Raw genomic sequence first — 15,777 nt, 5'->3', positions numbered from 1 at the left:
AAGCTGTCTCTCTTGGCTCCTGGGTAACTTCAGTGCAACAGTGTGCACTGCCAATCAGTCGAAGTACCAGCAAAGAAGGCAACTCAAGATGGCGTGGGAAGGAGGAATCGAGCCTAATGGCACAGAAGGAAAGAACTTCTACATCCCCATGTCCAACAGGACAGGGATTGTTAGAAGTCCTTTTGAATACCCGCAGTACTACTTGGCAGATCCTATCATGTTCAAGCTTCTGGCTTTCTACATGTTCTTCCTGATCTGCACTGGGACTCCCATCAACGGTCTGACACTGGTCGTAACGGCTCAGAACAAAAAGCTACGCCAACCTCTCAATTACATCCTAGTCAACCTGGCTGTGGCTGGACTCATCATGTGCGCCTTCGGATTCACCATCACCATTACATCTGCTATGAACGGCTACTTCATTCTTGGGGCAACTTTCTGTGCTATTGAGGGATTCATGGCCACACTTGGAGGTATGAAAGAATAAGAAAGAACGTGTCTTCAATGTGTTGAAATGCTGAATGAAATATTTAATCTTATCTCTATTCTGCAGGTGAAGTTGCTCTCTGGTCATTGGTGGTCCTGGCTGTTGAGAGATACATCGTTGTCTGCAAACCCATGGGAAGCTTCAAGTTCTCTGGAACCCATGCTGCAGCTGGAGTTGCTTTCACTTGGGTCATGGCTATGGCTTGTGCTGCTCCCCCTCTTGTAGGCTGGTCAAGGTAATTTTTTCTTAGTCAAACTAGGAAAGAATAATACATATTTAAACCACTCAACACACCATTCAATAGTTCACATTGAATGTAGATAAATGGGTTGAATGGACGGATAAAACATGTCTGCATGATTTCACACAGGTACCTTCCTGAAGGCATGCAGTGCTCCTGTGGACCTGACTACTACACTCTAGCTCCAGGCTTCAACAATGAATCATACGTCATGTACATGTTTGTAGTTCACTTTTTCCTCCCTGTGTTCGTCATTTTCTTCACATATGGAAGCCTTGTGCTGACTGTCAAAGCTGTAAGTTAATCTTAATGAACTTTTTATCTGTCACAGACTTAAAGATCATTGGCTGACACTTCTTCCTACTGCCAGAACTCAATTTTTTTCCTGTCATATAAAACCCTTTAGGCCGCAGCACAGCAGCAGGACTCAGAATCTACCCAGAAGGCTGAGAGGGAAGTCACACGTATGTGTGTGTTGATGGTGTTTGGCTTCCTGGTAGCTTGGGTACCATACGCTTCTTTCGCTGGCTGGATCTTCATGAACAAGGGAGCTTCCTTCTCAGCACTGACAGCAGCTATTCCTGCCTTCTTTGCAAAGAGCTCAGCATTATACAACCCTATCATCTATGTGCTGTTTAACAAACAGGTATGGTGTACCATATATTGTCTTTTCTTATTCAGACATTTAGATATTTATTCAAAATCTAAATTTCTTGCCTTGTGCCCTCTTTTTCAGTTCCGTAACTGCATGCTGAGCACTATTGGAATGGGTGGCATGGTGGAGGATGAGACCTCAGTTTCCGCAAGCAAGACAGAAGTGTCCTCTGTCTCTTAATCACAATGACTACATCACATCTCTGGACATTTTCTTTATTCTTTGTTATCAGATTTTTTTTTTTTAAAGATCCAGGAAAAAAACAAAGACTTTTCACAAATGGATTCATGGCTTTGATGAACTGACTCTGGACCAAACACGAGAAATTCTAACTCACCTGTAAATATGTGTATGTAAAGAAAAATGCATTTGCTGTGAAGTTTGTCATGCACAGCATTTGTCTATCTGTGTGAGTGTGTGTGTGTGCAAGACAAAATGAGTGTGTGAGAAGACTGTGACCAACTGTACAGCATCTGATGACCAACCCAACTCAAAATGTGAGAATGCTTTCTGCTTATCTGAATGTATGTTTACAAATTTAGACATATGTTTTACTTGTCTACTATACCACTTTCATGTATTTTATGAAAAAGAAAAAAAAAATCTAGGATGAATAATAATAATAAATGCATGCATAAAAACTACTGCGATGTTTTTTCTAAGTGTGAACTAACATGCTGGTTTGAATACCTTTTATCTAAACAAAGACAAGCATAAGACTCAAGATGTAAAATATTTGTAGTTCAGCCTTTATAAGTTATTCGAGATATAGAAACTCTATCTATAGATTGTAACCATCAAGCTTTAAAAACTGTACAAAATGTGACATCTACTATCCTCAGACCACATAATCAAGACTTTTTTGCATGGTAAAATACAACAATAAGGAAACTTAAAGAGCAGCATCCTTTTGCATATTCAAGGATCTCCTGTGAAATTCTTATATATCTCTCAAGAGGCAAAGAGAAGTGTTTGGTCTAAAAGAAAGTAAAACAAAAGACTGCAGTGTTGGTCAACACCTTTGAACTGACACTTGGCAATGGCACATTTCAATCCACTGTGAACACTTTCAAGGAGCTTTAGTAACACAGGGTACTGGCTATCAATTAGTTAGCAGCCTTATTCAGTTTAAAGCTAAGTATATACACAGGCCTTATGCAGTTTAAAGCTAAGTATATACACAGGCCTTATGCAGTTTAAAGCTAAGAATATAAACAGTTTAAAAATCACTCAAATCAAAATTTATTATTATTATTTATCATTATTATTGGGAGATTTAAAAAAAAGTTTTTGCCTTTATTGTTGAGATAACACACTAAGAGAAACAGAGGCATAAAGGACAAACAGAACAAGACCAGACAATACACAATGTGCAGACAGACAAACAAACAGTACTGTAATGGATGATGTACGACTTGTCTGGGAATGTTAAAAATAAATAGATAACTACATGAAATCAGTTATTAAATAAAGGGTGTTTTTGGCAAATGTGGTGATATTATGTGAAGTGAATAAAAAACAGCTCAATAAATAAATAATAAATAGTGTTAATCCTAAAGTGGAGATAATTATTTTGTAATAAATATGCCCTGCTAGTTAACATGCTTCTAACAATTGTGTCTTTTTAAAAATGATTAATAAAAAATAATCCTTCTTCCACTTATTCCCAAAGTACAATTAAAGAAAACAGGTTATTTGTGCTGAGTATAGTCTTGTCTACACATTATCCTGCACACCGCAGACAAGCGTGTGCATGCTGTGTTTCTGTTCTGATGCAATACCACACCTAGAGGCCAATGTCTTCTTACATTAACACTTACACCTGCAGTTTGAAATGCCTTAATACAGTAAGTTGTGTCAGATGCATACTTCAGATGCATACATACTTTAATTGAAACCATAGCATGAGTAAAGAGAAGGAAAGAGTTAAGTATTTTTCAAATTCATTTTGAACATGATGGGTCCTCTGTTGACGAGCTTTTAGATTTTAGTACAGACAGATGTTGCCCCCTGCAGGTTCCTACAAAGAACTGCAAAATGTCCCTGCACCTTTTACAGTCTTGTTCTCTATTTCTAATAGTCTTGGCTGCTCCATGTTTGTTGCCAGGCAATAGAAGACATAACCACTGATCTACTCGCTGAGAGCTCCAGCTCAGAGGGCATTCATTAAAGAAAATTACAGAGTTTGTAACCACAGCGTGACAAATGGGTTCAGGTTGTCAGCAGGAAATAAAGGGTTACATCATTAGATTGATGGCCTATCTGGTAATAAGGGTGGGTGTATGTATCATAAAGAGTATCCTCAGACACCTGCTTGTGCTTAGTGTGTCTGTCAGGAGGCAAACAGTGCCTTTCTTTGGTCTATTACTTGGATGACATTGTAGGAGCTTCATTTATTTTCAGACTAATATTCACTGAGACGAGGCCTGGAAGAAGACATTGACTTTGACAAAGGACAATATTATTCAACATAATGTATAATTCACATTACATTTTCTTATTGATATATGTTTTAATACATTTGTACTCCTTAAAGCACTGTGGTCAACCTTGGTGCTTAAATTTGCTATATAAATGAATTTGACTTGAATTGTAAACACACGTACAGACGAATCAAACAGTACAGACAACACACTTGGGCAGCAAACTAAATTTCTCAACTAAATCTCAGACACATGACATACCACATATATCATAAACAAGCAAATAATTGCATTTATCCACATCAGTATGGTATGGAGAATGTAACAATTACATTTGACAGTGATGCATCATTTCAAAAAGGAAAGAAAAACTAAGACATAAAAAATACTCCATAGGTCATTATTAATCCAGTCACTAATGGAGTTGTGCAGCCAACTGATGAAGTCTAATATTTGTAACTGAACCTCCCTTCTCCACAGGCATCTGTATCTATGTAATTTTTATTGTGGTTTCTTTTTATTGCAGATAAATTGACTGAACAAGATACTTACCCTTTTGATAGTTTTAGTTCCAAGTAGAATAGGGATAATTTGAAAATGATAAAGGAGCCTGGGGAGGATCTTTATTTTCAGTAATGCTATCCTACCCAACATAGACAATGGTAAATAAATACACCCTAATCATCGCTCATATGTTTTAAGAGAGTTAAAAAGATGGCTTAATACATTTCTTCCAAAAAAGTGATTTAGATCCCCAAGTTAGTACAGCCATGGGATCACCATTTAAAAGAGATGATGGTTTAAAATGAGAATTGCCTAATCTGCCATAAATTCAAACTTTGAACCATTTATTTTGTATCCAGAGAATTCACTAAATTAATTTATTAATTCCAACCCAGTTGGTATAAATGTTTTTGGGTTAGTTAGTAAAAAGTAGGACATCATCAGCAAGCACAGCTATTTTGTATTTTTTTTTATCAACAACAGAGATTCCAGTGATATTTGGGCTGTACCTTAAAGCTTCTGCTAACGGCATGACTACAGCTTCAAATTAGAGTGGGGATAAAATGCATCCCTGTCTTTTCTCTCTCCTCAAGGGGAAGTAGGAGGACTGGCCATTGATCAGAACAACAGCAAATAGTTTGTTATGTAACATTTTAATCCATCTGCAGAACATGTCTCCAAGCCCAAAACTGCTTAGCACTGGAAAAAGAAAGTGTCATTCAACTCAGTCGAAGGTGTTTTGCAGATGTGATAACTGATTCACATTTAACAATCTCCTCATATTGTTATATTCTGCCTGATAATGTTTTATAATAGAGGGGAGAACCTATTTAAAACATTGTGCTAAGTCACCTTGTTGCCTGTTTATGAATGAAAAAGTCCTCCCAGCCCATAATTTGTATCTGCAAATTTAGTCCTTAGCACTGATAAAATAATAATCAGAGGTTACTTTAATATTCATGTGGATGTTGATAATGATAGCATTAGCACAGTCTGTAGATATATTGCGCAAACCAAAACTAAGAACATACTGTCTCATAAAGGATTGCTACAGCGTAGAAGCCTATGCGAAGTTTAATTTAACCAAAAGACAAAGATCCCTCTGCGCTCAGCTACGTTCAGGAACATTACCTTTAGCTTTAGAGACCGGCAGGTTTAATGCCATTCCAGAGGAAGACCAAGTTTGTTTGTTGTGTGAGTTAGGACAAACTGAAAACAAGATTTACTTTCTGTTTTACTGTCCGATGTATGCTGACATCAAGGATGTTCTTTTTAAAAGAATGTCTTCAAATTATGTTGATTTCTTTTGGCTAGACGATTATGAAAAGTTGAGTTTGAGTTGTGTTTTTAAAAAGGAATTTTTGTTATAGCAGATTTTGTTTGTAAAGCCTGGGAAAAAAGACAGAACACATTGTTTAAGACTGAACTGTGACAGAAGTCTGCAACTTTGTAATGTTATGATATGTGAATGTAAAACACTGCAACTGAATTATTTGGTGTCTTATAAGCCCATGAGGGTTGGGCACTTTGTGTCCATGACACGAAAAAAAATTCAATCATCATCATCATCACAGCTTTCATGTCTTTTTGTGGACTCAATTGGCTTCACCCAGGGGGTAAACAAACCTATATAGATAGATATAAAAGATTAAGGTGGATTAAATTTTAACAGGATCACAACAACATATTATCACATGTTCTCCAAATTGTATATCTTCTTTTTGATATATTACATATTCTTGAACAAAATAATTTAGATTGACACTTGCATAGTAAATTTCCATTGTATTTTTGTATTTACGCAAAAATTGACATGATATCAACTTCAATTAATAACATTTTTTAAAATTCAATAATACATCATTCATTATGCATTTGAAGTCCATATTAATTCAAGATTTGAAAAAACAGCCATTGATTTTAATATTTGGAAATCCATCTGAAAGAATACATGACAAACATTTCATATTTATGGCTAGAACACAATCAGATTATGAAGATATATCATTCTAAACGGTTAAGATTTCCATCACATATACTGTAGAGTTAAGAGAAAAAATGCGAAAAATGTAATAAATAAAGCTTCAGAAAAAAGGCAAAGATATAGAAAATAAAGACAAATGAAAATTGTGTAACAATAACAAAAAATAGGAGAATAAAATATCAAGTGAATTAAGATCAGTTTCAACACAAATTAAAGTCATAACAACAAAGCAAAACATTTATTAAATTCCTTTTGTAATGACTAAAAAGAAGAAACATGTCTGTAGAACCAATCCAAAATGAGGTCACAATAAATAACCAATTCACAAAGGGGTTACACCATACATATCAAGTTTTTGAGAGCCACTTCATCTTAAAAGTATTAACTTTATTCATACTTGAACAACTCTGTATTCAAACTATATAGCCTATTTTGCGGGTGCTAAACCTGTGCAAATGAGAGAAAAAGAGAGCGTGTAATCCACAAAGCATGTACAAAGGGTGAAATACGCGTCAACTGCCTTGCCAAACAGATTACGTTTTAAGTGCGCCTGTCTCATTTGCATCTATGTTAATTAAGGAATCTTCTAAAATTCAGGGTAAATTGCACCCTTCATATGCAAATAAGCCTATTTGCAAATACCATCTCATCCACAAATACCAGTGCTAATTAACCAAGGAAGTTACAGTTGTGCTATTAAACGCTATTAGGACTGGCTTTTGCCACAATTTCTACTTCTTTCCCAACTCTGTATGACTTTAAAATACATTATCTGTAGTTTTTAATTTGACATTACTATTACTAATATTATAAGGGCTTAAATCTGTCAGGGGCTCTCAGCAACTCGACACTAAATTACTATACCAACTATCATAATACTTTTTTATTTGTATTTATTTTGTTTTTAACCTGAAGTCTCAAAAGTGTCCCGGTGAAGACAGACAGCATTGCTATTGCCATTTCTGACAAAACAAAGCAGCCATACATGCGAACATAATTCAAGATACATGATACATTAAAAGATATTCAAATAACAAAACATAGAAATACTTGTCAAAATCAACTACATTCAAAATATATTTGGCGGAACATTACATTCAGATGTAGCTGCCTCTGAGACATTACTACTTACTTTTGTTTTAAAAAATCAGTGTTTTAATTTTAGCCTAGAGGTAATAATACAAGTATAAATGTAGCACTAACTTGATAAGTCAAATTCAGTCTTGTGTAAATCTAACACTATTTTGTCTGATTTAACAGGATACTCAATCTAGCCGTAGAAGTTTTGGGCATATCAATGCAATGCACTTAACAGCCACTGGGATCATAGATATAAAAGAAATTGAACATTAAAAGACAATATTGAAAAGCCATAATAGTACTTTCCTCATAGCAGTATCTATAGCTAAATAATTGTGAATTTATAAATGGAATAGGTCTGTGTCAATAACAAGTTTCCATCGATTTAACCATGTACAGCAATATTCTTGCAGTATCACATCTCATTGACAAATATCATCGGCCCTTGTGAAGCCACATTAATCTCCCTTGGTTTGCCATGATATGCTTGTGGTAAGCTCAAAGTTACTTGTGACGGGCAGAAGCTACTTGGGGTATAGACATGCTGACCAAAATCCCCCTTTGACAGATTGAAACTGTTTTGTCTGGTTAGTTGTGGACCAGAACTTTCCTCTGGCAGGTCAAAGCTGCTCTCACTGTAGAGCCGCTGTCGCATTTCGCTGGAACGTTTCCCAGAAGCACTCCTGGTTGGATATCGCTGACCTGTCTTGTACCAGCCTGTCTCTTTGAAGACAAACCAGATATTCCCAACCCAGAGGAGAACATTGACAAAGCCAAAAACCTGGACAGAAGAAAAGGTACAAAAATAATACAGTTTGTCATCACTATCCTCAGTGCTTTTTTTTCCTGCTGAATACTTACCGCGGATGTATTAAGACGTGACCAGAAAGGTTCCTGGGTAGCTGTACATTTGTTTTCCGGAGATCTGCAAGCTGAGATGAGCTGTAGCACCTGTGTAGGATTTGTGGCTGTCTTGATATCAGAAAGAGCTTTGGCCCAACAACAACTGCTGATCAGCCACATAAAGGAGAAGATGATTGTAACAACAAAATCCTGTCAAGGACAAAAGAGCAAGAAGAATAAATGAACGGAGAAAAGACACTAATGTTTTATGATAAACTGTACTAACACAAATGTCTCAGTTTAAGTTGTATTATAATAATTATAAATGTGTGTTGGAGGTATAAACTCACTGACCACAAGCGGGCCTCTGTTGTTCTTCAGGTATTTGTTTTGGTAGAAGACATAGACGATAGTTGCCAGCAGAGAGTACAGAAAAGCAAACACTCCAACAGTCAGAAAAAACTGAGCAGGTAAGGAAAAGTCGCCATCCAGTAATAGAATCTCTTTGCTCCTTCCCTCGCACAAGGGAGCCTTGAAATGCACGTCTTTTAATCTAGGAGGAGATATTAGGGAATGAAAAAATGATAGAAAAAAGGATGTTAAAAGGTTTAGTGTGCAGGGATGATGTCTGTAGATGCTTATTGTTCACTGGCACCTTGAGAGCTCTATCATTAGAAATGTTTTGGCTAAAACTCGAATGTCCAGGCTTCAAATAGAGATAGATACAGCAGAAAGCAGATTGTCTTCGCTTGGCTTGTCTATAGTGTGAAAAAGACAAATAACATTTTGTTTTGGCCTCATCATTTTGAATGTGCTGATAAATCTAATGTGGACACATTTTTTGTTATTATCTAACTTTTTTTGAGGATCTTTCTGAATCTTCGATGAAGCTTAAAAACTATTTAAAGGCTATTACTATGAAAATAAAGTGAGTACTGACCTTGATTTCTTCACTTTCCAAAATGGACCTCACTCAAATATTAATAACTCACACTTGTCCTCACAAAAATAGATCTACAAACACATTCACACAGACATGCATTTCTTTGTTCACTTACAGGAACATAACATATATTTACGTTAATCTCATGTAGATTTACCCTAATCACTATTGTCCTACCCCTAACCTAATCCTCACCTTAACAATTGACCCACCAAAATATGCTTTTCCCATTTGGAAACACAAGTTTTCCACCCAGAAGGACAACAAGTCCCCAGTAGTTCATAACAAAGTCTGTGTCCCCTAAACATATGCTAACTCAGAACACATACACACACAAACTGTTGGTAATTCATATTTGGTAGGTAATCAAATGTTTTAATTTGTTTAAAATGTAAAAAGTATGTAAATTTCAGTCAGAAAACACTTGTGTTTATGTGCTATAAATACATGACAACAGTAGTTGTAGGGTAGCATTGAACAACACCAGCTGAACTGATAATTAGACACTTGACCTTAAATGACAGTGAGGCTAAAGCGGTACAGGGGCGGTCGACCACATTGCTTCACCACTTTACCATGAGGGTTCACAGCTACATAAACACTGAACCTTTCATTATCGTTATTAAATGCTACTTTACACTCTACATGTAAATGCTGTCTCATTAAACCAGGACTTTATTTATTTATTTTGCTTTTTATATAAACATTTAAATGTATATATTAATATTAATCTAAATATTAATGTTTATGACCTACCATGAAAAAACAATCAGGCTATTAATACTGTGGTGTTGCAAATTGGTTTACATGTTTACATATTAGTCTTGTACAAACAATCATTTATAAAGTTTTTTTCTGCTGCTCTTCAGCTCTTCATTCATCATGTTACAGCTAAAGGTTGCAAAAGAAGATGTCATGATAAAGATTTGTACCATCACAAGAAATCACCTTATGATTTGGAGTCTTGAATGGTGGGACTCCAAGTACAATTTTGTCTATTGATCCAGTGAGATGTTTTTTTTGCTCAGGAGAACTTAAATTGTACTGGCTTCCTGCTCATCTGCCCAGCTTCCAGTCTTCAATTTGGTCGAACTGTTAGAGAGATAATCTTTTCTCTGCCAGCCGTAACAACATGGTGGAGTGGAACTGTGCAGTTATCATCTTTTTCTGTGTGGATGACAATTTTCTGAATTATGCAGAGAGGTTCGCTGTCACTGTGGACATGCACTACTGATCTAAAAGCATCATTTTTAAGAGAACAAGCAAATCTTCTCTCTCCGTCAATTAGTCTGTTAGTTCACATCCTTTGTGAGATTTAATCAAGACATGCTCAAAGATTTATTGATCCAATGAAATGTAGATAAAGAATTTTTTGACCATTTCAATTATTGATGAATTTATTAGTTATTTATCTACCTTTACCCTATTAAAGGTCAAATTTTGGGATGTTTGCAGATTTGAAACAAGGATTGAAGTTATTCAAAGAAAAACAAGTTATTTACCGAAAGGGATAGCCAAACTCAATATTGATGCTGAGGTTACTGTTCCTCCTCCTGTCTGCACAGTCCACTTTAGCCTGGAGGTGACCATGGTATCCTCCACATGTTGCAAAAGCACAGATGGCAAAGATCTATGAAAAGGAATGCAAGTAAAGGTCATACGTCAATTGATCAATCAAACTTGTAATCAGTCTAGCTCACTGCATCATTTATAGATATGAATTAATTACCAGGATTATTATTAACATAGATAATTGGTTTGAAAACAAAACCTGAATAATTGAGAGGTCGGAAGACAACTAACAGTGCTGCTAACTGTGCACTGCAGGGTTATCCCAGCTGCACAGTCAGACTCAATTTGAAGGTGTTACAAGCAAATCTGACGTTTCATCTCATCTTTATAGTTTTTATGTAAAATATTCACAAAAAGGGATAACCGATTAATTTTATATCAGCCACATTGAGCTTAATATTTTTTTTAGTTTTAAATGTGTGGCAACCACAAACTAAACTGGGTCTAAACCATCAATCAGTTAATCCTGTAATCTAACAAAAACAATACAACCCATATGATTATTCATATAATAAAGTTGACATTTGAAGAAAGTAGAATTAAAAATCACAAAAGCAGGGGCGCTGGTGGCGCAGTGGTTGGTGCCCGCACCCCATGTATGGAGGCTGTGGTCCAAAAGCAGAATGAAGAGATAAATGTAAGAAAGAAAGAAACTTACCGGAGCAAATATAACCATACACATTTAAATAAAATCACAGATCTCAAGTCAAACTCCCACGTTGAAGGCTTTGCCATCAGGTTGAAATGCCACTGATGTAGACAGGACAAAGAGAGAGACTCTTCCTCTGAAGGGGAGGGCTCACAAGTTTCTTCCCCAGGGAGGAGTCTGAGAATACTAATATAAACTGTAAGTGCTAAAATAAATGAGTGAATATATGCAAATATGTAGCTTGCTGATATTGTAAGAGCATAAGGACGCTTAGACGCTGCTTTCAAAAGATCTTTTCCTGGAATATTGCTCATTTTGTTTTGTGTTTTGATGGATTTTGGATCAACTGACGCATGTTTTTGGATGGCTTGTCCAGTTTTCTTTGCTTTTTGTGTTATTGTGGGTAGAAACTATAGAGAGTGGGTGTAGAGACAATGATGTAACCTATTGTTTTGTGTGCTGCTATTGTGAAGCTTTGTGTTTTTCGCCATTTTGATTTTCATCATTTTTTTTAAAATAATTGGCCAAGAAGTTGGCCCTTTTACTCGAACGGGCTACACCTTTATAATCCCAGCATTACGCCAATTTAAACGTGAATGCCTCTGTTATAAATGGCTGTAAACAAGGTTACTTTTGTTAGCCATCAACATAGCAGGACGGTCGACCACACACATTAAAACTCAATACAATGGCTACCATGGGTCAATTTAAAAACCTGTCAAATCACAAATCAACAAACAAATCACTGTGCTCATGACTGTAAACGTTGTTAACTTTAGTTGCCTGCTCTGCTGTTTATTCTTCTGGTCTTTAAATCTATGTATTTTGTCTTTGTTATTTTTGTCATCTATTCTATTATTAATTGTACTCTCGACATCATTGTAATTGAGAGCTTGCCCTTAAAGATTTTTCTTGAATAAATAAAATATGAAAATATGAGTATTAGGAAGGACATTTGGAGCCTACATCAAGCGGCAATTAAAGGAACTACAGTTTTGGCACATACACTTTGGCTACTACTTTAGCCCTGTCACAAGTCTAATTAGGGCCCGAGCACGAACCGTGCGAGGACCCTCTCCTTATTTTTCATCCGCCTCTTTGCGGCCACGCACTTGTCCGAGGGCGCTTATCCGATTGGTGCAATCAAAGTGTCCGTGCGTTCTAGACAGGTTCAGCATATCTCGTTGTGCTCTGCACGTTATTTCGTCAAAGGGCGTGGCCGTGGCGTGCGTTTTAAGTTTTTTGAGCGTTTTGGCAAGTTGCCAAAAAAGTAAATGCTTATATCTCTGCCATCTAGTGTTCAATCATATTAAAATGTCTCATGCACGATACGGGACCCGCCCTGAACACATCCATGATCAACATTTTTTGATTAGTCATAGCGCCACCTGTTGACAACAGGAAGTTACTGCTTCTCAATTAGCATTAGCCATTGCTACATGGTAGCTAATTTTCCCCTCAAAGTTGGTGTGGACCATGCTAACACCTTGGCCATACAACACTTTCAAACTCAAATGCATACGTCCAAAGCTGTCGCCATACGGACGCGTCGCTCGCCAATCAAATGGGAAGTACTTTTTTCACCGGCTTAACATAGTCGTCCCGAAACTTCATACATATAATCCTGGTAGTAAAGCCAAACATGTTATACCGTTTAAGTGAGTGGGCGTGGCTTAGTGGCTCAGTGGCGCCCCCTGCAATATTTCAAACATTCAGGCCCCGCAGCACTTTGAACCTACAATTCTGAATTTTACTATGCATTTCCAACATGACAAAACCTACAAAAAAGGCTCTTGCACCCACACCCAAAACTCAACAGGAAGTCCACAAATCACATCGCCATCAAACAGGAAGTGGCTGTGACTCTTATATACTTCTTCCTATATACGTCTGATCTTCTTGAAATTACATAGGTATGATCAGGGTTGGCCTCTGAACACAGTGACACAAAACAATAATAAAGTTTAACCATAGCGCCCCCTACTGCAAGGACTAAGTACTACCTCCCATATAAAATCTCACATTTTATTACATTTTCACTTGAATAATCTCAGTACTGGCCTGCTCACATCTAACCTAATACAATTATGCCATTAACATAGCTGCTGCTGCACTCCCGCGGTCGCAACACACCCCGACATGCACAGGGGTTCAAGGGCCCTTCATCACCACTTGTGGTTTTAATTTAAACTGTTATTACTAAATAATTAAAGATTATATTGAAAAGTGTGTCCCCCACATATTTATGTTCATAGATTTCTTAACACATCGGACATTTCTAAGATTAAATTGATGAGGCTAAAGTAATACTGTAAAATTCTGAACTTTAGGTGATTAAAAACAGATAGATTTAACTCTGCCTCAACATACATCAGCTCAATCAGTCAGAACAGGCAAAAACATGCTTCAGACATATACAGGATATCATACCATGGTCTGAAAGATTATCAGACTAAGTGTTCAAATTGTTTCAAACTTTGTATTGTGATCATAATCAACGAAATATCCCTGGCTCATTGTGATAAAAAATGAACCCTGGTACTCTAATCATGTAATTATTAATGGTGCTTTACCTTTTATTATTATCTATTGATTCCCTGAGTGTTTGGCCTCTTTGTGTTGTGTTGGAGTCTGCTGACCTCTTCTGGTGACAGATCTGTATTACAGATTTAGTTTTAAGAAAAGATAACTAAGATTACTAAAAGGACTAAATAATTTACTGCAACACAAGCTGGATTTTAGAAATCAGATTATATTTAGGATCAGATGGAAAAAAAAAATCAGTTTGGTTTGATTTTGTGTCCCAGTATGAAAATGTATCTTCATGCTGTCATCGGTCATAACAAACATTCAGATCTGCCTGTTTTGATCGATAACATCATAAATCCAAAACGTTTTTTTTTTCTTCCAAATATTTCAGGTATATTGATAAAATAAAACATTTCAGTATGGATGGATTTTTTTACTCAGAAAACAGCAGCATGATCAATCTGTTATTTCACAACAGTCCACATGGACAATTACAGCTTTTGTACAGTAGGTTATTTTATATGCAGTCAATTTTATTTTATACAGTCTCATTACAGTCCATTGTTTAGGAGCCCATTTTTACATGCTCAGAGAAATAAAATGTGGGAAGTAATATGGAATACAATGAATGGTTAAACAGGGTTTGCAATTAAATAAACTTAAATAGAAGAATGCATAGTTAAATAATTCAGGATGAAAGAAGGATTATAAAATAAACTCGTAAATTCAACAAATAAAATATGATCGTGGAAGAGTACTACATAACATAAATGTCAATCTAGAATATATAAAGCAATGGTTCATTGATCCAGTTTGGCTGTTTAATATAAAAACTATTATGGGTGTCTGCTTCTTATTGCTTTGATGCTATTTTAGTCTATTATGCTCTCCTGTCACTCACTAGAAACCTACAAGAGCAAAAACATGTCTGCAGTCAAAAACCTCAAAAGAATTACTCATCCCTCTATCAAGCTGCTGTCGTTTTCACATTGACAAGACTATAGGAATAACTAGGACACTTGAAACTTGAAATGCAATAATAAGGCTAGAAGCCAAAATTAAGATCAATAAGACAATACCAATGAGTTTAAAAAAGTAAATAGAAGTGTGTCTTGGAAAGTTACTTAGATTGACTCAGTCCCTCAGGCTAGCTTTTGATGTCAGTGGCAAATAGACTTATCACATTTTCAGCCTTGGATGAAATCCGCTCAAAGAACGATCAGCGGCTGCTCTGAGGTTCACAAGGTGGGAGGACTAGAAAGGTGGCAACATTTCAGCCTTTACATAACATTTAGTAATGTCTTGAAATCAGTTCTGAAAGTGAGAGATAATATTCAGTGCTGGAGAGAGACAAAAGCCATGATGAGTATTTTAAAACCCATTTTTACATGCTGGAGGCTACCTGGAACTTTTAACTTAGGTAAAAAGTAGAGGATTGTGCAGTGGTCTATGAGAACTGAAGACTAAGTCCTGTTTGTTTCTAGGTGAGATTAGTTAAATTAGATTGAAGACAAAATATTAAATCAGACCATTTTGCATCATTTCTTTTATTATCATTAAACAAGATTAGTTTAGATAAATTAATTCAACCTTTATTTACACTCGAAAGATCATTGAGGGGAAACCCACATTTACAATGACAATAAATTCAAACAAACTCTGGTTTTCTAAGAAGCTAAGACAGTACGTAAGTACTAGAGTCTAAAATGTACTAACGAGCGAGCACAAATGCAATAAATAAAATAAATATGTAAAACAGTTTAAAAAAGAGGTTTGGATGATTAAAATTAGGTTTCCCTCAAGAAGACGCTGTATGTTGTTCCAAGAGTCAGGTGCAGAATAACAGAAAGCAGATTGCAAGTTGACT

General features: G+C 36.1%; 2 protein-coding genes across 2 annotated transcripts; one reads left to right on the top strand and one right to left on the bottom strand.

Annotated features, from left to right (window-relative positions):
• LOC110002302 (green-sensitive opsin-like) lies at positions 1-2,027 on the top strand. The gene is made up of 5 exons (XM_020657888.3): positions 1-473; positions 554-722; positions 858-1,023; positions 1,135-1,374; positions 1,465-2,027. The coding sequence occupies exons 1-5, from the start codon at positions 89-91 to the stop codon at positions 1,561-1,563; spliced, it is 1,059 nt and encodes a 352-aa protein (XP_020513544.2). The 5' UTR covers positions 1-88; the 3' UTR covers positions 1,564-2,027.
• A 4,048-nt stretch (positions 2,028-6,075) lies between these two features.
• Positions 6,076-11,537, bottom strand: synprb (synaptoporin b). The gene is made up of 5 exons (XM_020657891.3): positions 11,391-11,537; positions 10,663-10,790; positions 8,572-8,770; positions 8,236-8,427; positions 6,076-8,155 (listed from the first exon to the last, which is right to left on the bottom strand). The coding sequence occupies exons 1-5, from the start codon at positions 11,412-11,414 to the stop codon at positions 7,790-7,792; spliced, it is 909 nt and encodes a 302-aa protein (XP_020513547.1). The 5' UTR covers positions 11,415-11,537; the 3' UTR covers positions 6,076-7,789.
• Between the last annotated feature and the right edge of the window lie 4,240 nt (positions 11,538-15,777).

The sequence above is a fragment of the Labrus bergylta genome, chromosome 5 (genome assembly GCF_963930695.1).
Source record: "Labrus bergylta chromosome 5, fLabBer1.1, whole genome shotgun sequence".
Classification (NCBI taxonomy): domain Eukaryota; kingdom Metazoa; phylum Chordata; class Actinopteri; order Labriformes; family Labridae; genus Labrus; species Labrus bergylta.
The sequence above is the reverse complement of the archived record's forward strand: the minus strand, read 5'-3'. Positions and strand labels throughout refer to the sequence as shown.

What these genes read in the sequence shown, in the direction of transcription:
- synprb (XM_020657891.3), bottom strand. Translation starts at nt 11,414, where the DNA reads ATGTGTATGGTTATATTTGCTCCG. An exon ending in GAGTTTGGCTATCCCTTTCG is followed by an intron (nt 8,771 to 10,662) that starts GTAAATAACTTG and finishes ATCTCCTCCTAG; the next exon opens with ATTAAAAGACGTGCATTTCA. An exon ending in ACAACAGAGGCCCGCTTGTG is followed by an intron (nt 8,428 to 8,571) that starts GTCAGTGAGTTT and finishes TGTCCTTGACAG; the next exon opens with GATTTTGTTGTTACAATCAT.
- LOC110002302 (XM_020657888.3), top strand. Translation starts at nt 89, where the DNA reads ATGGCGTGGGAAGGAGGAATCGAGCCTAATGGCACAGAAGGAAAGAAC. An exon ending in ATTCATGGCCACACTTGGAG is followed by an intron (nt 474 to 553) that starts GTATGAAAGAAT and finishes TCTATTCTGCAG; the next exon opens with GTGAAGTTGCTCTCTGGTCA. An exon ending in CCTCTTGTAGGCTGGTCAAG is followed by an intron (nt 723 to 857) that starts GTAATTTTTTCT and finishes GATTTCACACAG; the next exon opens with GTACCTTCCTGAAGGCATGC.